We start from the raw sequence: 23,555 nt of genomic DNA on the forward strand, positions 1-23,555 counted from the left end.
TAGAGGATCGGATACCCTCACACAGATATACATACAGGCAAAACACCAATGCACATAAAGAAATAAGTAAATCATAAAGTGTCTCTAGACCTCTAGGAAACCTCTAGAGAGGTAAAGTTATTACACTCTGACATGAGATATGTTACTATGACTACGTTAAAGCTGGAAATGGAAGAAAGGAGCACACGGAACAGCAGAAAAGCCAGCTATTATTGATGAGGAACAGAGGGGTAAGGAACCAGCTTCAGTGAGCCTTTCCAGGGGAACAAGAGAGAGCCTTAATCTATCCCTCGGTCCGGACCTTCCTCAGGTTCATCCTCAGGACCCGCCTGCAAACAAGTCAAACGTGAGAAGCCTTACTCCGAACACAAAGTCCTCCCTGATGGTTTCTAATGATGGGAGACCCTTTGGGGCTCACCACCACCACCGCCATCACCATTTGAAAGGGAAATGAAAAACAGCTTTCTAAGAAGGCATCACACACCACCTTTTTAAATCACCTAGCCAGCGCTCTGCCGCAGGGTGGCGCATGCACACCACGGTGCACACATGGAGATCAGAAGGCAGTCTGCAGCTCCCTCCTGCCACCAGGAGAGTCCCTGACAGCAAGCTCAGCAGCAGACCTGGGGCACTGACCCATTTCACTGACCAAAAACACTTGGAAATTCTTTTTACAATTAGTATCCTTCAAGGCTGCTATTTTATGTCAGAACCATAAACAGACATTTTTAAGAATATATACAGCCGGGCGGTGGTGGCGCACGCCTTTAATCCCAGCACTCAGGAGAATATACACACAGTTGCCAGGTATTGAAGGCACATGCACTCAGGAGACAGAGGCAGGCAGATCTCTGTGAGTTCAAGGCCAGCCTGGTCTACAGAGCGAGTGCCAGGATAGGCTCCAAAACTACACAGAGAAACCTTGTCTTGGGGAAAAAAAAAAAAAGAATATATACAGTCTGAGGATATAGCTCAGTTGCTAGAGTGTTTGCCCAGCATTCACGAAGCTTAGGGGTCAGTCTTCAGCAGTGTATAAACCTGAGTATAGTGGTGTATGCCTATAATCCCAGCACTTGGGAAAAGTCGACAGTCATCATCAGATACATGGGAGTACACCAAGAGAACCGATGACCCAAAAAAACTATACAGACGTGATCCTAAGACCAGAACCCCTGGACTAGTCAACAAGCCATTCTAAAAAGCCTGGTGTGCAATAATGAATCAGTCTCCCTTGATAATACCTCTTTCTTATGACCAAAAGGAAAATCTACCCAAGTCCTTAACTGCACTGTGCCTCACAAATGAAGTTTAATTATTCCCAACTGGAGCACAAGTCTACTGTTTAGGTTTTAGTTTACAATGATCTTTGAATACTACATGAGTAAACCATTGATCATGAACTAACACATCCAAAAATGTTTTAAACAGGTCAAGAGAGGGCTGAAGAGAAAGTGTTCGACACACAAGCATATACCTGAGTTCAGATCCCCAGTATCCACACAAACAGCTGGATATGGGGCACAAGTCTGTTATCCCAGGGCAGGGAGGCAGAACTAGGAGGACCTCAGGGGTTCGCTGGCCAGCCAGGCTAGATGAATCAGTGTATTCAGGTTCAATGAGAAAGCGTGTCTCAAAAATAAAGTGGAGAGCAATAAATGGAGGCATCCAAGTTTGATCTGTGACTTCCACACGCGAGCATACCTATACCCACACAGGAAATGAAATTCTCAACAATGAAGTTGTATGGTTCCCCAACAGATGTTACACACAGACACAAAGGTTGGAGAAAGCACCTGTATATTTAATATACTAAGTTTCTAATTCTGACAAGAATTAGTAATTAAAAGAAAGCATTTTAGCAAAATTCGAGTCAATGCCTTAATTTCCAACATTAATGTAAATCTCTAATCTCACACCTGTGTTTACATATCCTTTTTGATGAGCACTGTCACTTTAAATGTCACTTCCTTTCGGTGCTAGTTAAGGACAACCTGTGAGAAAAAAAAAAACCTGATCCACATTTACTAACGTGTTTTATAATTTACATATCTCAAAATATCCACTAGTCTGCCTGGGGGTGACGGGGTCTAACCTCTCTGATCTTCGGGCTCATCAGGGAGCTGCTGGGAGGATTAAATCATAGAAGCCCATAAGGCATTTAGCCAAGTGCTTGGTACTCAGTAGATACAGCAGACTTAGCTGTCAGTGGTCAATGCCTCTCCTTACATCTCTTAGCGGATGCAGACTCTATTCAGTCACTGGCATTCTTCTTCAGGAAATCAGGACCCCATGTAAGTGTGGATACAGTTCTTCTTCCTAATATTTACAAAGTGATCTTAACCCTTGGGTTCGCCCAAAGAAGCTGAAGTATATGAAAGGTTAAGTTCCAATAGAGTGTACAGGGCTCTGTTGCTCAAAACTGGGACAGCAGACTTAACAGAGATAAAGTCACAGAGGATCAGCGGGCAAGAGAAAGGTGGGAGTCTTCAAAGCCACATTACCACCCAGCAGCAGGTAAAGAAGTAATGGAGGTGTGCCAAAACAGGGGCAGTTGTCCTGTTCTCACGCACCGTCGAGGGTAAGCACAGCAGAATGACAAATTTTAAGCCAACAGCTGCTGCTGAACTACATCCTCGTTTCTACAATCAATTCAACTAACAGGACCTTTTGTTCTTATAGTGGTCTGTAACATTGAATAATTATAATTATATAGAACAACCTTATTTTATGTGTACTAACTGGGCAGGTACCCTGTCAGTAACTTTTTTTTTTTTTTTTTTTTTTTTTGCTTTTCGAGACAGGGTTTCTCTGTGATGTTTTAGAACCTGTCCTGGAACCCGCTCTGTAGACCAGGCTGGTCTCGAACTCACAGATATCCGCCTGCCTCTGCCTCCAGAGTGCTGGGATTAAAGGTATGCACCACCAACGCCCCGCCCCTGTGGGTAACTTTTGTATTTGAAGAATAGGGAAAATGTTTGCTGAACTCTCAGTAGTTGAGACCTGTTTTTATATGTATATAAGTACAAAAAAATTATGGCAGGTAGTCCTTTTAGTAATATTTCAGGATTCACAGAATTTGGGTTTTCTCTATAGAGTTACAGAATTAGATTCTGTTCATAAAGTAACTTAAACATAGAGACTGTCAAAATGTGGAACTTCAAACTGAATTAATTACCCTTGAAGACTTATATCCCAGCACCCACATGGCAGCTCACGATCACCTGTAACTCCAACTCCAGTGTATATGATGCCTCTTTTGACCTCTGAGGGCTCACGCACACACATGGCACATACATGTACATCCCAGCATACAGGAGAAAGGAAAGTTAGCACACAGTCCCACCCCTTAACCAAGAAGCTATTTTGCGATTGAAACCTGCTGGGAGAGGGAAAAATCCGTTTTCTTGAATGGAGTGACAGCCCAGGGTAGGTCCCATGCTCAGGAGTAGATGGCCGACACAAAACAGGCTCTTTCGCGGAATTGTTACTGATGTTTTGTTTGGGGAAAGGAGGCTATATACAGGCTTTTGTTGTATACTTTCTCTTCTCTCTTTAAGAGAAAGAAAGACCATCAAGTTGAATAGGAAGAAATAAGGGGAAAGAATATGATCAAAACACATTGTATGAACATTTTTAACTAAATTTAAATTTGAAAAATTGTAAAAGGTCTATCTCGATAGCCCAGTGATTACAAGCACTGACTACTCTTCCAGAGGACCGAGGTTCAATTCCCAGCACCCACATGACAGTTAAGAACTATCTATATAACTCCAGCTCCAGGAGACATGTAGCCCTCTTCTGGTCTCATACACCCATTCACATAAAATAAGAATTAATTTTTGCCGGGCGGTGGTGGCGCATGCCTTTAATCCCAGCACTCGGGAGGCAGAGGCAGGTGGATCTCTGTGAGTTCGAGGCCAGGCTGGACCGACAGCCTCTAAAACAATACAGAGAAACCCTGTCTCGTAAAAAACAAAAAAAAATTAATTTTTTAAGAAAGCAGGCATTCTCCTGCCTGCTCTTCTCCTGCACCAGTTAACTCCAGTTCCAGGGAATCCATTCTGGCCTCTATAAACAGCAGGCACACACATGATGCACATACATTCATGCAGCAAAACACTCACAGCCAGAAAGCCACATTACACAAAAAAAACTACAAGCCACTAAGGAATGCTGAGAGTGAGAGAAATAGTCCTCCCTAGGAAAGAACACACTAGCTGGTTTTCCAACACCAAATAGTCAGTCCTGAAAACCCACATACAAGTAACATTATACAGGCTGAGCAAGCTGTGTTTAGGAATATACATCTACATGTAGCAACATTTAATAAAAAAGGAGGTCATGAATTTGAAAGACAACAAAAACAGATACATGGGAGGGTTTGAAGGGAAGAGGGAATGAGGGAATGATGTAATTACAATCTCAAACAAATAAGAACACCCATACACATATTTTTTTTTACTTTAAAAAAATAAAGTTTAGGGGCTGGAGAGATGGTTCAGTGATTAAGAGCACTGCCTGCTCTTCCAAAGGTCCTGAGTTCAATTCCCAGCAACCATATGGTGGCTCACAATCATCTGGAATGAAATCTGGTGCCCTCTTCTGGCCTGCAGGGATACATGCAGGCAGAGCGGTGTGTATATATAACAAACCAATAAATCTTTAGAAATAAATAAATAAATAAAGTTTTAAGATGCAGACTATAAGAAGTAGCCTGAGTAAAAAATGGGTCATGCAGCCCTGTTGTACCCAGCAAAATGCAGGAACAAAGTCCCAGAGAGGAGACACCCAACACTGAAGTCAAGAATCAAATTCAACAACACAGCACCAAAGCCTGATCTGTTTACCACTCTAGCTAACATAGACAATAATAAAAAGTCCCAAAATTATACAGTGGTGATAATTGCACAGTTTCAATTACACTTAAAAGATCGATTTTAAATCGTGTCAAGATATATTACATTTATTTCAATAAAGACATATTTAGGGTTTTTTATTTTATGTATATAAGTATATATACATATATATATATATATGTATATATATATCATGCATGCCTGGTACCGGCCCAAGGAGACCAGATGAGGGCATCAGATCCCATGGAACTGGTGCTACAGGCAGCAAACGCTCTTCACTGAGCTCTCTCTCCAATCCGTAAATATATTACTTTTTTAAAGTATCTATGGTAATATGTTCAGATACTGTAGAATAAAAGCAGGCATCAAGGACAACTTTTCCAATCTTCTAATAGAAATCAGTAATTTCAAAATAGTTTTTTAAAAAAACCAAGACTATTTCTAATAAGAAAAAATAAACTGAGACTACGTTTGATTCCCAGCACCCAAGTCAGGCAGCTCATGACTCCCTGTAACTCCAGTTGCAGGGAATGCAATGCCTCTAGCCTCCATGGGCACCCACAGTCACACGCATATCCCATGCACAGACGCACACATACACATGACTAAAAGTAAACCTTTTCTAAGATAAGTTAATTGTTGATAACAGCAATAATGTATTTCACCCAAGGACCACAGTTAAAATCAAAGTGGAAGCACTGGGTTTGGGTCCAAAGATCCTATGTAAAAGATGTCCCAGGACTTCTATATACACAGGGGGATATTTTGAGAGCACTTACAAGAGAAGAAACTACAGAAAGTCTCTCCCTAGCACATAGTAGACACAAAATGTTTGTTGGCTCTCCTTCTGCAACCTAATTCGATCAAGCTGTAACAGTAAGTGGGAAAGAACGAGTTCTGAAAAAGCGAGTAGCTCTGTCCTCTTAGTGGCACTAAGGTGTCTGCAGATAGGACAAGGACCTTCCACCTCCACCAAAGTCCCAAACCGTCCCAAGCCGTTTGACTGCTGGAACTTCCCATATACAACCTTTCGCAGCAGCACAGATCTACCTGGGACATACTTGATACTTCTGCCCACAATCCTTCTCTACACTAAATTCCCCAAACATTTCTGTTACATATAACTGCAAAACACAGTTCATTCAGATTCACCTGCAAAAAAAGACTTCTTAAAACTATCCAATCAGAATTTACAAACAGCTGACTTTCAAAATGAAATACAACCTTCTCTGGGCTCCGCATGCTTTTAAATATTACTTGCAATTAGCTTTTCTTTAAGCCAGGTACCTAATAAAAGAACATAAAGAGCCTGGACTCTGCTGCTAATATCAGTACTTAAAAGACAAGAAGATAAAAGGGGAAATTTCAAACAACTGTAAAAATATATTTACAAGCCGGACATGGTGACATGCCTGTAATCCCAGAACTCAGTAGACAGGCACAAAGATTGCCCTAAATCTAAGTCTGGACTATATAGTAAGAGTCAGTCTCACAAAAACAAAAGTAAAAGGGAGAAGAAAGTAGAAAAAAAATATTTTTATTTATATACACATACTTACAGCCTCAAAATGCAAATGACTATCCTTTAGGAAATTCTGAACTTTGTCCTTGGGTAAAATACTGAATCGAAACCGAAGCAGGTCCATTTCTTGTTGAATGAACCATCGTCTAAGATCTTCTCTGGAATGGAAACAGAAATGAGCATAAGTTAAAAACCCAGTGATGACTGGAGCCAAGAGATTTTCTAACACGGTATTCAAGGCCAATCAGACACCAGGAGAGCAGTCAAGGGCAGACCCGTCCTCTCTGAGATAAAGAGAGTCCCCAGTGTCACCGCCCGTGTGCACCGGTCCATCTGAGACAGAATGTGCTTACTGTAAACCACCATCTCCCACGTGGATGCCGGGTGAGGCCTAGGGGTGTCATAAAAAGGGTTAAACACAGAATATTTTGAGAAAACCAGTATAATTATTGAATAACAAAAAAAAAAATAGCTCAATGCACTTAAAGTAACTCTCAAAGAGTCCCTTACACTGGCAAGTGAGGCATTCCTTTCTCTGAGGTAGTTTTGTCCATATCAAGTAAACACCAAAATCTTAAAAGTCATTTGCTCTCTGAATGGGTTAACATGAGTAAACTTTGACAGTCAAAAGGGCAAGCTTTACAGTAAGCTTCAACATTTTTGGGTTTTTTGGGGCGCTTTTCATTAAATAACCTTTTTTTTTCATTTATTTTAAATATTGACTGCAGTTCCCCTCCCTCCTCTCCTCCCAGTCACTGGCTCCCTCCCCCTTTCCCTCCTCCCCGTTCCCCCCACCCACTTCTATTAAAGTCAAAATAAAAACATACTAATCCATAAGAGAAATACATAGCTGGCATTCATGCTACATTATATAGTAACTACTGCATATAAAATATAATTTCATTTTTGTGAGGTGACTTTTATAGACTACCAGCAATTTAGTGGCTTTGTAGGTTACATAAACAACATATGCCTTCGTATAAATCCAAAACTCTAACTTTGAAGCCTTGAGCCAAACATGCTATCATTTAGGATCTTGTGAGGAGGAGCAATTCAAAACTACTCAACCCATAACCTAACAATAAAAAGAAACAACCACAGCTCTGATAGTTGACCAGTAATTATTAAGGGGGAAGTTAGCTGTAAAAAAGCAGTTAGAGCCTTCTCCCTTTGGGTGGCAGCATTGAGTTACAAGTCCAGCTACTGACTGAAAATAGATGAAATTCAATAGGCTTCAACATCTCAAATTAGAAAACTTTTATCACATTCAAGTACATTTTTGAGTCAATGTCTCTTAGTAATTGTGCCACTTCTTTTCTTGGAAAAGTATCAAAAGTTGTCTTCCTAAAAATAACCCCTTGTAAATTTAAATCCCAAAATCTAGAGCCTCTCTCATTCAGATAAAACTTGACTTCAGCAAATGTGCAATAATTTTTTTCAGCATTTTCCAGCAAAGCGACTTACTGCAAAGAATGAAAAATTATGTTCAGCCTATGGCATGCTGGTTCCACACCCCCTCCATGTCATTCTGGTTTTTCCTACAGTCAGTTCAAAACCATGCCAACTTCCCATGAACCAATTTATAACCCAAGGTCAAGCCTGAGCGAAAATGTAAGCGTATACTCACGACTGGCAGTACGCGAGGCGCAAAATAAAGTGGGAAATATGATCCCTTCTTCGTGGCTCATACTCATCTTCTAAGTTCTCCTTGGAAACGAGACGACACGAATAGAACCGTGCGTTAGAATGACAAGGGTGTAAAGAAAGGCTTACTCAACACAGCCAATGGTAAAACAGAAACTTCAAGACACATTTCATAATATGCTTCCCGGGGTGTTATCATTTTATTTCAACTACAACCAGCTAAAACTGAGAAGAGCACTGTCTCATTAAAGGCTCCTGGGCTGGGTCCAGCTGTTTTCTTCAATCTCTCCCCTAACTTTACCCAGCTTACACCCAGGGTATTCACCCTCTCAGTCATTCCTAAGACTCAGCCCTCAACTCCTTTCATTTTCACTGCTCTAGGTATGGGGAAAAAATCTTAATATTTAATTCTAAATTAAAATATATAACCACACTCTACAGTCCATCCTCAAATACTGATAACTTTTAGAGAAAAAACATGCAATTATAGGAATGTGAAATATAAAATTCAGTCTCTAGCCTGAAGTACACAATTATCAATGCCAATGAATTATTCTTATCCAAGCCCAAACTAGTGACACTGAACACATGCCTGGCACTTAAGTGGGTACAGGCACTGCTCAAGGCATTCTGACTGTGCAAACACACTTTCAAAACTGGGTAATGAAGGTTCCTGTGCCCTCCTTATTTGAAAGATGGAGAAGTTGAGGCACTAAGAGGTCAAATAACTTTCCAGAACAAGTTCATCAGCTTTCAGTTACGTTAACAAAATCAGAGAGACAAGCCATTTAAAAGAAGAAAAGTGCCTGGCGTTGGTGGCGCATGCCTTTAATCCCAGCACTTGGGAGGCAGAGACAGGCGGATCTCTGTGAGTTCGAGGCCAGCCCGGTCTACAAGAGCGAGGTCCAGGACAGCCTCCAAAAAAAAAAAAAAAAGAAGAAGAAAGGTTCATTCTTGGCTCACGGACTAGAGGATTGCACTACCGTCATGTATTCCACTACTTTGGGTCTGTGGCAAAGGAGAACATGAGGAGTGCATGCTGAAGCAGAGCTGCTCACCACACACAGGAGTGGCAAGGAAGCAGCCAAGAGTGGAGGAGACCAGGGTCTCACTAAGGTCCCAAGCAGATGCCTCAATGACTAAAACCTCCCGCTAGGCCTCACTCCCCCCTCTTCGAGATTTCACCTCCCTTCAGATACACCACGCTGGGCATCAAGGTTTTTAACACTCAGGCCTGGGGCAGACATTCCAGATTCAATCAACAACACAAAGCCTATAAAAAGCAAAGCTGATTGATACATAATCATCTTCTTCCTCACTTCTTAGGAAAGCAGCTGTAGTCTTCATCAACTGCCCTAAGGTCCCTATTGGAGTGCCTTCCCCAAGGGCAATAAGACTGTGTATCCGCACGATACATTGCACCTCCCCTTCCATCCTTCCATCTCCATGGACACAGCATCTGTTGCCTTCCATCTCCATGGACACAGCATCTGTTGCCTCCCCTTCCATCTCCATGGACACAGCATCTGTTGCCTTCCATCTCCATGGACACAGCATCTGTTGCCTCCCCTTCCATCTCCATGGACACAGCATCTGTTGCCTTCCTTGTTCAATAACTAAAACCTCCAACTCATTTGCCTCTGATGGCCCTTGGTAGAAAAGTGATTGTGAAAGACATCCTAGTGTCAGTCTCTGGCCACTGGTCAATCCGCATGCTGCAAAGGGGTGAGCACACCTGCACGCATGCATACATCACTCACACACAAAAAAAATAAAATTAATACACACGTATATCAAGTATATCTGCATGTGTATCTGTATCTTCTCCCTAAAACATCTACATCCTTCCCTCATTTCCCTTGTAATTTTAGCTAAACATCTAAGAGTATCCATACCCGCCTTGCCACCTCTCTCCTCCAACAGCTGTCACTACTCTGGTTTCTGCCCCATCTCCAAGGGCCCATCCAGATGCTCACTCCACTGTATACTGTACAACCATCCTTATGCGACCTACTTAAGTTTCCGAAAGAAACTGTCAGGGTAAAAATACCACCACAAAACAAAATGCCACAGTTAAAAATCCTGGCTCTACCACTTACCCTTTTATGAGCATGAGCGTGAAGTATAAGAAAACAAGGTCTTTACTATAAAATAGGATGGTAACGGTACCCAGCTCACAAGACAAACAATACGGGCTGATGTAAGCAATACACTTGCATCCAAATTCGGCACAAAAGAGCATAATGCCAATGGCTGATGTTGCTTCCTTGTGTTGTCTTTATTAACCAACCTCTGGCTTCTGTGACACTTCCGTCCCAGTTCATCACCTCATCCTCATGAAGTTCCTTCTCTAGCTCCTTCCCAGACTCCTCCAGTCCACACACCTTAGATACCGGTATTCTCCTCATCCTGTCCCCGCTACCTTCTCCAATTATTTCCCTAGTGCATTCTCACTCAGTCTTGTTGATTCCAGCCTTCTCGGAAGCCGGTGTACCCACCAAACGTGCCTTCTCTAAGACCAGACTTGCGTATAAAGAAGTCTAAAGGTACTATCACAGCTGTGTCCAGAACAAAACTCAACACCTTGGTTCCCAGACTAGCCTCTCTTCTGTATGTCACACCTTAAATAGCAACACCATTTGAAATGTCACCCACAGGCTCGTGTTCCAATACCTGGTCCCCAGCTGGTGGCATTAGTCTGGCAGTAATCTTTGGGCACTGGACCTCACTGACTACAGTAGATCACTAGGAGCGGACCTATGAAGGTTACACCCACTTCTGGTTGTGACTGCATTCTCTGCTTTCTGTCTGCCACAAATGAGGTAAGGAACCCCAACTCTACACTGCCACCATTATGAAATATGCCATGCTTTGACCACTATGATGAAGTGTGACCTCTAAAACCATGAGTCAAACCTCTCCTCCCTTAAATTATTTCCATCAGCTATTTTGTACTCTCTGGTTTCCCCCTGGGATAAGTCACTAAAATCTTTCCAGTCTACACCAATATCTCTTCAATCGTCCCCATCTCTCATAAATTCAAACTCTCATCATTCCAGACTCCTGTGCTCTCCTGTCCAAGATGACCCTATGAACCTGCTGTTGGCAATTATCCTCCCAAAATAAAAACGTTATATCTGTCAAGATGCAGTTCCAAGCCAGATGTGGTGCTGCACAGCTGTTAACTTCAGCACTCCACAGGCTAAGGATCAACAGTGCAGGGCCAACCTGGACTATATCACAAGGTCAAGGGAAGCTTAGACTGAGGAACAACCCCCTCCTCTGGGAAGCCTTGTAAACTTCCCCCATCTGGACCAGGCAACTGCCTGTGCTCCTGGAGTAACCACAAAGAAATAGCATGCATCACCCTGTAAGACACAGCATGCAGGCGATCTCTAAAGTCAGTCACTGGGTACAATGTACAGGACAGTGCTTCAATAAGAAATTAATAGGGCAGAAGGACAGCAGTCCTGAGGGCAAAGAAACTACTGTATTTTAATCATCTAGTCTAACTATATATCAGCCACGTCAGTAGGCTGTGTATTCTTTCAGTCTAAACAACATTCACATTTTTTTTCTGGTTTTGCAAGACAGGGTTTCTCTGTATTGCTTTGGAGGCTGTCCTGGAACTCGCTCTGTAGACCAGGCTGGACTCAAACTCACAGAGATCCGCCTGCCTCTGCCTCCCAAGTGCTGGGATTAAAGGCGTGTGCCACCAACGCCCGGTTTACATTCACCTTTATAAAATCCCATGCCTAATAAAAGCCCTTTCCCATCACTTACACTCAGTAACATAAACACATACAACCTGAAAGGACCATTCTCCCTCCATGCCTTTCCATTACTTACTCTGTAGGAAAACTTGAGTTTTCGAATTTCAGCCTCCAATTTACTCTGGTATTGTTCTGTTCCCTTCACATAGCTCACACCAAGATTCTCAATTGTTTTTAGCACTGGGGAAAAATATTTTAAAATAAAAAATATATAAATCCAAGATAAATTAAAAAAACATAAATCAAAGATTAAAAAAACCTACGGACAGCAATTCTCTAATTACTTGTTCTTATGACAGCATTAACAACTTTGTTTTCTGCAAGTACATTACATGATTTGTGTGTGTAAGAGGATTAACCCCACCAATGTGCCAAATAATACAAAATAATCTAACACCAGGGGTTTTCAACCAGGGGAAATGGAAAAATGGTGGGTGATCCTTCCTGCTGCTGTATACCAAGCTTCCGAGGCTAAGAAGTAAAAGGGCCCACGTGTCCGTCTGAAGAAAAGTTTTGCAGGAGTCTGTAGTCTGTCTACCTTGACTTACTCGGCACAGGAGGAAGATGAAAAGGAAAAGAGAAAGAAAAAGAAATGGGCATTCCTTTCCTGGTGACCCAGAGACAACACAGCAGAGCAGCCCTCCTCAAAGGTCCCGAAAGCCATGTACCAGCCTTCCTCACCAATTCCCTGGAGGCACGCTTTAGTACCAGACAAGAAACCTTCTGCATTCCTCCTGAACACAAACCCAGGTTCCTCTGGTTCCCTCCTATTGTGGTGTCTAAGCCACGTCCTCTCCACTTCCGGCTCCTCTCCAGGCCGTCCCCATCTCCATCTGCAGTTTCTACCCAAGCAAGCAAGTCAACCCCCCGGAACCTGCTTCCTGCCTCCTCGCATCCAGCTACTTACCAAACCCTGTTACTGACACCTCCTTTTCTTCTCTGTCATTCCCTTCTTGCCACTGTCATTGTCACTACCTTAACCGAGCCCTTGCCATTTCACCCCTTAAGTGACAAAGCCTTTCAATCACCACCTTCACTGAGACGTCTGAGTCACTAAGCTTTCTATAACCTTTTCACCCTGGTCTTCACTCTCACTTTTATGCTCCAGGAGCATTAACATCTCCTTCTACCAAAGCAAAAGGGAATCTGATGTATGCGCGCTCGCTCTCTCTCTCTCTCTCTCTCTCTCTCTCTCTCTCTCTCTCTCTCTCTCTCTCTCTCTCTCTCTCTCCATAGTTGGTACACTTTCAACAAAGAACTGAATTACATTCCTCATGGCAGAGTCCCTGCCACCTGAATAGAGTATCAAACCCTCAACAGCAAACCACCAGTATGTACTCAATGGCCTGATGAATAAGGATAAACCGCCTTTATTCATTGCCATAAGTGATAATTGCGTTTCCCAAGAATACAAACATTTGAATTTAAATGCCACTTACATTTAAGTCTATCAACAGCCAAGTTCTCAAACTCTATCAAAGATATGTTTTCAGAGGGTGGCTGTAGGTAAAACTGAAGGCTGTGAGGGTAACAAGCATTTCTCTGGTCTCCCGCCAATCTCAGCTTCTTCCGAATCCTTCCTGAGAACTGCATCTTGACCACCTTCTGAAAGTAGTGAATTAAAAAAAAAAATGCTCAAATGATGGGGGAAATGTTAAAAAACGATAGGAGAGTTGAAAACAACAAAACAGACATGTAGCTGCACACACAAAATACTGACTGTATGCACAGACCATTAAAGTGATTACACTTAAGCGATGCCCTATTTTCTACATACATCTTTAATAACGGGGGCGAGTGAGAGGAGGAACTAAACTGGGAAAGACGCAGGTGGTGGCCCATTTAGCAAGAGAAAAGCGATGCACCCCGCACACTCCACCCTCAGACAACTGTGAACCCAAGACCAGACAGGATTTACTGGAGGGACAGTCCTGAAATCAAGGGAAAGAAACGTAGATTTTACCTGGATAAGAGACTTACTCCCCATCTTAGAACCCCGGGAAAACAGACTTTTCCAGCCTTCCAGAACATTCAAAAGTGCCTTAAGTTCCCGTCCGGAGCTCCGGGGCCCTCCCGAGCCGCGTCTCTCCCCGCCCCCCAAAGCCCACCTAAACATTACCTGTCACTCGGTGCCACCAGGTCAACCTGCAGACTTTCAACTCCACGATTTCTCCGTCCCAAATAAACCAGCCAGCAACCAAACTGCAGGGAACACCCGCGCTGACAGCTGCTCTTTCCCAGTGGCGGGAAGGTTCATTTGGAACCGGAAACGGAAGTGTGGTACACAGGTCCCACCCCCTGGCGTCCCGCCCACCGCGGTGCTGCGCGGAGATCTCGAGATCCGTGGAACGGATGAAGAGGCCACGTGTTTCACGCGTTTTGCTTTTTAGTTGCTGGGTTTTTTGTTTGTTTGTTTGTTTTGTTTGCGGAGGTTCGATCTTTCTGACATAGGGTCTCCCACTGCAGCCAAGTCTAACTGGGAATTGATGGCGATCCTTCTGCCTCAGCCTCCCAAGGGCTGGGGTTACGTGCTGAGCCCCAACGCCCGGCATGGTTATCTTAAATACAGGCATCTGTGCATTTTGTTTTCAAAAACTTAACCTGCCCCTCAGTGCGTGGAGACGGCGTTGGGACTCAGTGCTGCGGTGCTGGGGGCAAACATTTCCGAGTCCGTGTAACCAAGCACTGAAATCGGGGTGGCGCGGGGGGCTTCGACCGCGGGGCTGGCCTCTCGGCTTCGTGAGGGGAGGTGGAGAGAGCCCGCCTGGGTCTGCTTTGCCCTGACACTCTAGGACCTCCCCTCACACTGTCAGCAATGCTGCCTTCGTCTTTCTGATGAGAATAATGTCAGTTTGCGCATCCGCAGGCTAACGTCAGGGCACAGGCTTGAGGGAGTGGAGGAACCCGCAGGATTTGGCAGAAACGCTCGGGGACCACAGGGAAGCCGGCGGGATGGACGTCCTTCCCGCGGAGTTTAAGAGCCCCGGCGCCCTCTGAAGTCTACAGTGTTGGAGACGCCGCCCCTAGGTGGCGTGTCTCCCTTACAAAAGCCGCGGGCAGAGGCCCTGGGAATAAAAAGCCTGGAAGCCCTAGGTTTTAGAGATGCATAGTATATTCAAACACTTTGATGCTTCTAAATACCCACCTAAGATGGACTAAACTGGTGACTGTCCCATGTACCGGAACCTGTTTTAAAGCAGTTTATATGTCAGTTTTTATTCTCAAGCCACACAAAGTAGGCTCTGGCTATTAGCTCCAATTTACACACAAAAGAACTGTGACTTCCAAAGGTTGCTTGACAAATAATACCATGGAGCTCCACTCTGCCAACCGTCTTGCTGCCCTGATTCCACTAATATGACAGTGGGGTACACATTTCCCCTCTGTGACATATGCACAGTTGACATCACCAAGCCCAAAGAAACTCATAAAACCTGTGAACTGCCTTTAAGGGAGAAAATGAAGCTGAAACACAGAACATAGAATATGTGCATGAATGGTCTAAGGGTACCACGGGAATTGAAGTAAAATCACAAAAGAATAAAAAAATCTAAAGATCTAACTATATAAAAACAAAATTGTGCATCTAAAAGAAGTTCATGGAATTATTTGCAGTAAGAAAAGGGAAAAGGTTTGCCATAAGTATAACTCAAAAGGTTAATGCCTCAGGAATTATGGAAAAGCAATTTATTAGAGAAAAAATCTTGCACAAACTAAAAAAATCAGCTCACAGTTAATTGTGAACTATGAAAATGCTTATTACTATCAGCAGTGAAATTTTCCTTGCAAAACTGGCAAGGATCTACCTGCTTCTGGCTCCCCAGTGCTAGAATTTAAAAAATGTGCCACCATGCCAGATTTATTTTTTGTATGTTTATATCCCTCTACTACAGGTCTTCATGTTTTGGGAACATGAACTACTAAAGCATATGATGACTTGTCTCCTAAGAAAAATGCACCTATAAACCACTTATGCACGCTGTTACAAATGGTTCATGGCCATCAATTGTGGGTTCTTAAGAATTCCATGGCTACTTGGCTTTAAGCTCTTTTTTGGGCAGCCCCTTTCATGTATCTTCACGTATAACTTATGAAATCCCTTAAATGCCTACCTTCAAATTTAAAATATGAAGTAACTAATGTCATTGTATGACTAATTCTTAAAGAACTAGAAAAAATCTTATTATGTCATGCCTTACATGTCTTTACATCATATCAAAAACCTATTTTGTTTTTTTGCTTTTATGTTTTTAGTTGTGAGTCTAGCTTTTAAGGACTGAGCAATCTCTCCAGCCCTGTTTCTAACTTATATATTTATGTGTGGGGATGTTTTGTTAGCTTGTATGATGTGCACCTCTTGCATGCATTGACAACAAGAGGCCAGCAGAGGGCATCAGATCCCCTGGGACTGGAGTTTCAGAAACTTCATCCACCATGTGGGGGCTGGGATTAGAACCAGAGTGCTGGAAAAGCAGCAAGTGCTCCTGACTGCTGAGCCATCTCCCTAGCCCCTTCAAAGCCTATATTTGATTTCAGAGAACAAAATAGCCTGAGTCTATCAGATATAGTAGCATCATTTTCTAATATCAACGTGGGTCATTATACACTGTAAAAACTGTTTTCTGTTTCCAGCAACAATCGAAAGGCAGACATCTCTGTCACAGGAGCAATAACACATGATGACATAGACATTTCAGAAGTCCTTTCAGTGAACCAGCTCTCCCGTGCATCTATTTCATCAACAAATGATGGATTAATATAATACTCAGCCCTGGCAAACAAGACTCAGGAAGCTATAGACATTGACCTCACAGAGGGGAAATATATATATATATATATACACACACAAACACAATTTTACTTTCCCTAAACCACAGGCAGTTAAAAACAGACTACAATGCCATTTCTGTAACCTCAGCTCCTGGATCTCAAGAGCCTTCAATAAATATTTATGAAACAAGATTGATGAGTCCCAAAGAGATGTATGAGGAAAGTGCTGGGTTCAGCTTCATGTAAACAGATGGTTTCAATCAAATGTGACTCTGGCCTAGGAAACTTCAGTACTCATCTGAAAACTCCGTATGCATTCCTTCCAGAATGACTTGGCTGCCCATTTTATCCTGTAATAAAGCACAGAGTACCTTCTGCAGCATAATTTCCATGATTCATCTCAGCTCGATGCCTGTGCTGGACACTACCATCTGCAGACAGCCTAACCCAGACGGCATTCACCCTGAGTTGACTTAAGCGCTCAAGAACTGCTCTGAGGTGCTTTACACAGTTGAGAGTTTAGTTGCCATACTTGGTAAATCAAAGTGCATTTACGCCTCCACCCCCCCCCCCAGTTTAGGGTGTGTTACCCTAAAGCCCCAGGATGTGCTAAACTTCTTTACCAACTGAGCAGGCTCTGACATCTACATCCTGCCAACTCTGCTCACCGTAGAAAGTACAGGAAAAGAAGCCTTTCCAACAGGGTGCCTGACCCATAAAAACGAAGGCAAACTTGGCCACCTTCTGCTCCCTCCACCCTCCTGACTTCATTTCCTACTTCCTAGACTTTAGTTATGAAAGAAATCTAAAAACAAGCGTCCCATTCTTTCTCCCTTTGCTTCCATTTGTCTAACAGTGAAGGTCAGGAGAGCAGGAAAGAGAACATAGCCTTAAGAGGTAGCACCAGGAGGAAGAAACGCCCTTCCAAATATTAGCATGGCTTATTTTAGTCTGGAGATATCAGTTAGCCCTACTAAGTTCCAGGCAGAGTTATCCGATGAAAGAACCCCAAATCCCTGTTCTTTTAAACTTCAGAGTCTAGTGGCAAAGAGAAATGAACAAATAAAAAATATGAATTACTATGTAAGATAAGCCAGGCAATGAATAATTCAACTACAGGAGGAGTATGAACAGTTCTTGGAGGAGCCTTAGAAATTCCAGAAAGAGTGGTTGCATAGGAATATGACTATGAGAAGAAAATTAGGGATTTCATCTGTGTACCTTTGGACTGTGTATCAATGGAAAGATATAGTCTTGCAGTACTTAAAACACTGTGATATTGGAGCAGGAATAAGTTAATTGAACAAAATAGAGAACCCAGAAGTACACTCTGTTCAGTTAAACCCAGCATGTGACCCACTCACTGCTCTAGTCAATGGGGAAAGATGGACAATTCAAAATTAGTCTGGGACAAATGGCTCTCTGTGGGAGATGAATTTTATTCTCTACCTCTTACTATCCACTGACATCAATCAAGCTAGGTGAAGATCTGCTCCAGAAAGGCAAAATAATGAGACTTTCAGGACAAATATATGCATGGTCTTTATGCTGTCTGTGAGCCAAAGAGGTCCTTAAACAATGCATGAAGACACAGGCACAATGGCAGGCACCCAAAGTCTCTGCCATTTAGGAGACTAAAGTGATAAATTGGCTTAAACCCAGGAGTTGGAGGCCATTCAGAACAGCATGGCTAGACCACAACACAAAGGGGAGGGACATTAATTAAAAGCATAGGAGGTTGGAGAGGGGAACTCATCAATTAAGAGTGTGTACTGTTCTTGCAGAGGGACCAGGTTCAGTCCCAGCAGAGCGTCAGCCAACCCACAACTGCCTGTGATTCTTGCCCCTAGGAAACCCAACCCCGTTCTGGCTTCACGTGCACATGCTCACACACAGACACACCATATAATTACAAAATAAACTTACGAAGAAGAAAAGTATAAAACAGTTCTGGAGATGGAGAACACTGACAGTTGCACAATAATTTGAATGTACATACTGTCACTGAACTATACACTTAAAATGACAAATTCTGTGTGGTATATGTTTCATTCACTTTATAAACATAAGCTAAAAATGAAGAGGTCATGAGAATGGATGATGAAGGTGAATATAAAAAGGATGGATTGATTATTTGGGGCACATTAGAATAAAGAGCTTGAGTTTAAATTTAATTATATGTGCATTTTCATATCTACCAAACTGGAACAGTTATAACCAACACAGACAGGGTTACTATACAAATATGACTAATGAAAAAAAAAAACAAACAAACAGGGGCTGGGAATGTGCCACAGCCGGTAGACATGAAACCATGGCATCCATGAAACCCTGGGTTCAATCCCCAGCATATATATAGTAAGCTGAAGGTCGGCTCTTTACACTGAGGCACTGTCTGCAAAAATGTTTAAATAAACAAAGCATGGTAGAAAAGAATGGAAGGAAAGCCGGGCGTTGGTGGCACACGCCTTTAATCCCAGCACTTGGGAGGCAGAGGCAGGAGGATCTCTGTGAGTTCAAGGCCAGCCTGGTCTGCAGAGCAAGTTCCAGGACAGCCTACAAAACAATACAGAGAAACCCTGTCTTGAAAAACCAAAAGAAAAAGAAAAGAAAAGAAAGGAAGAAAGAAAGAAAGAAAAGAATGGAGGGAAATCTGAACAGGTATTTTTTAGTGAAGACTAAACATGTGAGAACATGTCAAACCACACTAACAACTAGGGAAATAATACACAGTAAAACCACAGTCAGTGTGAAAATATCAAGTGTCGAGAAGGCCTCCACATGCCTCAGAAAAAGATGAACTGATGGAACTACTTTGGAAATCAAGTTAGTGTCATCTGGCAATCCTATTGTGTTTGCCTCAGTGCAAGAGTTCTAATCTAAGTACTGTATATTTTCAAGAGAAATTTTGTTTCTATACATAAGAAAAAAAACACTAACAAGAATATTCATAGGAACATCAAAATAGCACACAGCCAGAACCTGTCCACTGTTAGGGAAATGGGTGAATGAACTGTGGTCTTTTCACTCAGTGACCATTCCTCATCTAAAAATCACTCTGTCCCTGCTCTCTGATACTGGTTTTTATGGGATATAAAACAATTTTCTGTGTTATATGCTTACATTTAGAGTTATTCCCAAAAGGACCGAGAAGTTGAGAAGGATCTGAGTGAGGTCAGTGTGGAACATCCTCAGCTGTCTCCCTGAAGGCTGTCTGTGTCCTTCAACATGTCACTGCATATCTCAACTTATCTAGAACTAAAAGATTCTCTGCTTCTGGGTCGGGTAACAGTCCCTGACCCTCTAGAGGACTAGCAACAGGAGCAAACTGACTTCCAATGAGTCCTCTCTGACTGTCCCTAAACTACTCTTCTCCCACATGGTCACCAATAATCTCAGACACATATGTGCATGCACACACACACACACATGCACACACACAAATCTTTGAGTTATCCAATGTTGAGTGTGCCCTCTGCCTTCTGTTGGATTCTAGCAATACAATTCAGGATTTACTGAAAGTTTAAGGATTTAAGCAATATAGTATTGAAGAATACATACTGAAGGGTAGACAAGGATTCAACTCAAGACACTAGTTGCTCTCAGGAGAAGGGGCATCATTTGGTGGGACCTCTCTACCATATCCCTTCTCTCCCTACTGGACACGAAAAAGACCTTATAATATTCCACAAGAAAGTGAGATTTCAGAAAATGGAAATGGCCCTGAAGTTTCAATGGCGCTATTTCCAGGTCAGTCATTTTTGCTCTCCCTGACATCACAATTCTTCCTCTTCATATGTCCATCATGTCTCTGAATCCTCTGGGAGGCATGGCATGAAGATTCTTTTTAGTGGGCCACCACCTTTGCCTGAATTCTTACCTCCACTTGCCCATAGCACCGCACAGACATGGACACACATACACACACACACACACACACACACACACACATACACACACACCTAGGCCTCCCAGACACAGTTTGCCCTGACTGGACCTTCTCTGCACCCTGATTACATACAGAAGGTATGTGTGGGAAGCGAGTACATGTGTTAATTTAGTCTTCTCCCTCAGACTGGCAGAGTGTGTTGCTGGACACAGAGTCCTGAGGACAGGCCAGTATCTTTCTGGTGAAGGGGAGAATGAAGTGAGACGAACCTCAGCCTGAACACAGGAATAGTAAAACTGTTCACTTGCAGGGGGTGCTACTTCTAGATATCAGACTGAAAAGGATACAGGATTGGTTTTTCTGCCTTCGGTTTAGCCAGGTGAAAATAACTCAGTTTAAATACAAGTGTTTCTGAACCCTACATCTTACAGATAATTGCCATAGGCACCATAACATCAAACACTTCAAATCTCTTGTCAGATTAACTTTTTGGGAGAATTCATCTTTAATAGAACTGTCAGTACCCAAAGATTATGAGAAATGCCTGGTTTTGGTAATCTCCAATTCATTCCTAAGCCTTTAGTAGAATTCTATTCCCTATTTAAATTTAAGCTATACTGATCTCCACAGTGGAAGGCACACCTAACTCAAATCATCTTAGTGACATTCAGAGGAAATGGCTTGAGAAAAAGGCTGCCTGAAAAGAGATCTAAGAACTACCCTGGAATCTAGTTTTACTTCATGCACTGATGGTATTTTTAATTTGCCATTCATGTAACCTCCTCAGGGAGAACTTCTAAAGTGAGTGGGTCATTTCACATTAATCCAGCCAGATCTTGGCAACATTGAACTGCTATTTGATGTCAAACTAAACTGAATACCTTTTTCTTTTTGTTTTTTTGTTTGTTTGTTTTTTGTTTTTGTTTTGTTTTTCCGAGACAGGGTTTCTCTGTATTGTTTTGGAAGCTGTCGGTCCAGCCTGGCCTCGAACTCACAGAGATCCACCTGCTTCTGCCTCCGAGTGCTGGGATTAAAGGCGTGCGCCACCACCACCCGGCGAATACCTTTTTCTAATACAAATCTGATTCCTAAACGACAAGGTCCTGAGATGGGGAAGATCATCGTTTCGCTGGGTTTTGTACTCTGCCTCCATCCCATCCTAACACAGAGCAGACAGCGAGCACACAGTGGCCAGCTGAACTGAATTGAACTCCTTCCTATTTGTCCCTGAATCCAGATGGGCTTTCGTGTGCCATATGATGCAATCCTCCCTGAAGATGTGTTTTCGCTCTAGATTTTGGCTTTCTGATGGAAACATTTTCCTTCAGTTGGCTGAGCTTTGGAAACTGAAGAAGGTGTAAATATGATGCTGTGATGATGCCAAGACTTCATTCCTACTTGACTGATAATCGCATCTAAAAGTTAATACTCCTCATTGGGAAGATGATCTTAGCCTTTCACAAAATAGGAGTCATGCACTAAAAAGGAACCTGTCTAACTTTGCCAAATATAATAAACTGTTAAGGGTAAATGTTAAGGTTTGCATTGGCTCCAGAGAGGAGAGGGGCCTGCCTTCCTGACCTGGGTGGACTCACCTCTTCTCAACTTCTCTACTTTGAACAATAAAACATTTCCCATCGGTAAGCTTCCACGAGGTGCAGTGAAAATGGTTTTCCCCATGAGCTTGGGGCCCATGCTTCAAAAGTGTGTGGTACGTATTTCAAACTTCCCGCAGTGGGCTTGTCAATCACTGCTCTCTTTCCAAGGCTGTCTGATCCGTGGACTTGGGCAACTACCCAAGTCAAATACCCTAGGCTTTTTTTTTTTTTTTTTTTTTTTTTTACAGACACTAGCCTCTTCCCCTCCTACTCACAGCTGTCTGTCCCCGGTCCACACATATGCCCAGGTCACACAAGTAACTCTTTGTGCCAAGGTTGCCTTCTCCTGAGGACACTTGTGATGGGAAAGAGGTTGGTCTGTGCTTTCTGCAATGCAATCAGGGGCAGCTCATTGATCTCGTCCACCAATTAATGACCCTCACTGGGGGATTTTCTTTCTGTTATGCAGATATAATCCAACATTTTGTATAGAATACTAAGTCCAGGCTTTGCCAACTATAATTTTCATTATAATAATGATGTTGGCGTTTGCAAAGCACATTACAGTTTTCAAGGGAATTTTGTTTATATGATCAATTGACTCTCTGGGGTCTATTTAACTTTGCTACTTTTTTTTCCCTTTCCATTCTCTTCTACTTATATGACAACCTTATATGTTTGAGTAAAAAATATATCTTGTGTCATTTCCAAATAGTGCCATATGTGAGCCACTGTCCATGACAGTGACTGCTCTACTGTCTGAAATGACAAGGTTTGGGTTTCAATATACTGATAAGCATGTCTAAATATTCTTGATCTTAAGATTCTAAAGACAAAATGTCTGTTTAAAAAATTTTAGTTACTTTATATGAATGAGTGTTTTGCATGTTCATACTTGATGCCCAAGGTCAGATACCATAGTACTGGAGTTAGAGATGTTATGAACTGCCATGTGGGTGCTGGGAACCAAATCTAGATTCTCCACAAAATTAGCAAGTCTCTTAACCAGCAAGCCTTCTCTATAACCCAACAAAATGTCATTAGATCCTTGTCATGAATCACCAACACCAATTTGTAATTCCAAAACACTTTCATAAAGAAACCTTCTGTTTCAGCTGGTCGGTGGTGGCATGTGCCTTTAATTCCAGCACTTGGGAGGCAGATGTAGGAGAATCTCTTTGAGTTGAATCCAGCCTGGTCTACAGAGGGGAGTTCCAGGACAGGTTCCAAGGTTACAGAGAAACACTGTCTCGAAAAACAAAAAAAAGAAAAAAAAAAGAAAGAAACCTTTGAAAGACCCCTACCCAGGACTCCCTAGGAAAAGAAAAGCAAGGCCAGGCCGTTGCCTAATGAAAGAAACCCAGACCAGGTGTCTCACCCTCAAAACAGGATGTCTGTGATCACTATAGCAGTCATGGGACTCAGATAATAATTGCTAAAGCGTGCTGGGAACTTTCATATGACAATATCAGGACACCTAGTCCTTGGCAACTACCCTTGCCC

General features: G+C 42.6%; 1 protein-coding gene across 2 annotated transcripts in view; it reads right to left on the reverse strand.

Moving 5' to 3' along the window:
• The window catches only part of Prim2 (DNA primase subunit 2), a 182,814-nt gene extending 168,755 nt beyond the window's left edge, over window positions 1-14,059 (reverse strand). For both annotated transcript variants that reach the window (XM_021230328.1, XM_013117302.2), the window contains exons 1-5: window positions 13,915-14,059; window positions 13,235-13,400; window positions 11,872-11,975; window positions 8,006-8,085; window positions 6,416-6,536 (exon numbers count right to left, since the gene is read on the reverse strand). In XM_021230328.1, coding sequence (XP_021085987.1) covers window positions 6,416-6,536; window positions 8,006-8,085; window positions 11,872-11,975; window positions 13,235-13,388 — 459 coding nt within the window. In that variant the 5' untranslated portion in view covers window positions 13,389-13,400; window positions 13,915-14,059. The remainder of the gene's footprint in view (window positions 1-6,415; window positions 6,537-8,005; window positions 8,086-11,871; window positions 11,976-13,234; window positions 13,401-13,914) is intronic.
• Window positions 14,060-23,555: the final 9,496 nt, after the last annotated feature.

This window comes from Mesocricetus auratus, unplaced genomic scaffold (genome assembly GCF_017639785.1).
Source record: "Mesocricetus auratus isolate SY011 unplaced genomic scaffold, BCM_Maur_2.0 Super-Scaffold_100021, whole genome shotgun sequence".
Lineage (NCBI taxonomy): Eukaryota > Metazoa > Chordata > Mammalia > Rodentia > Cricetidae > Mesocricetus > Mesocricetus auratus.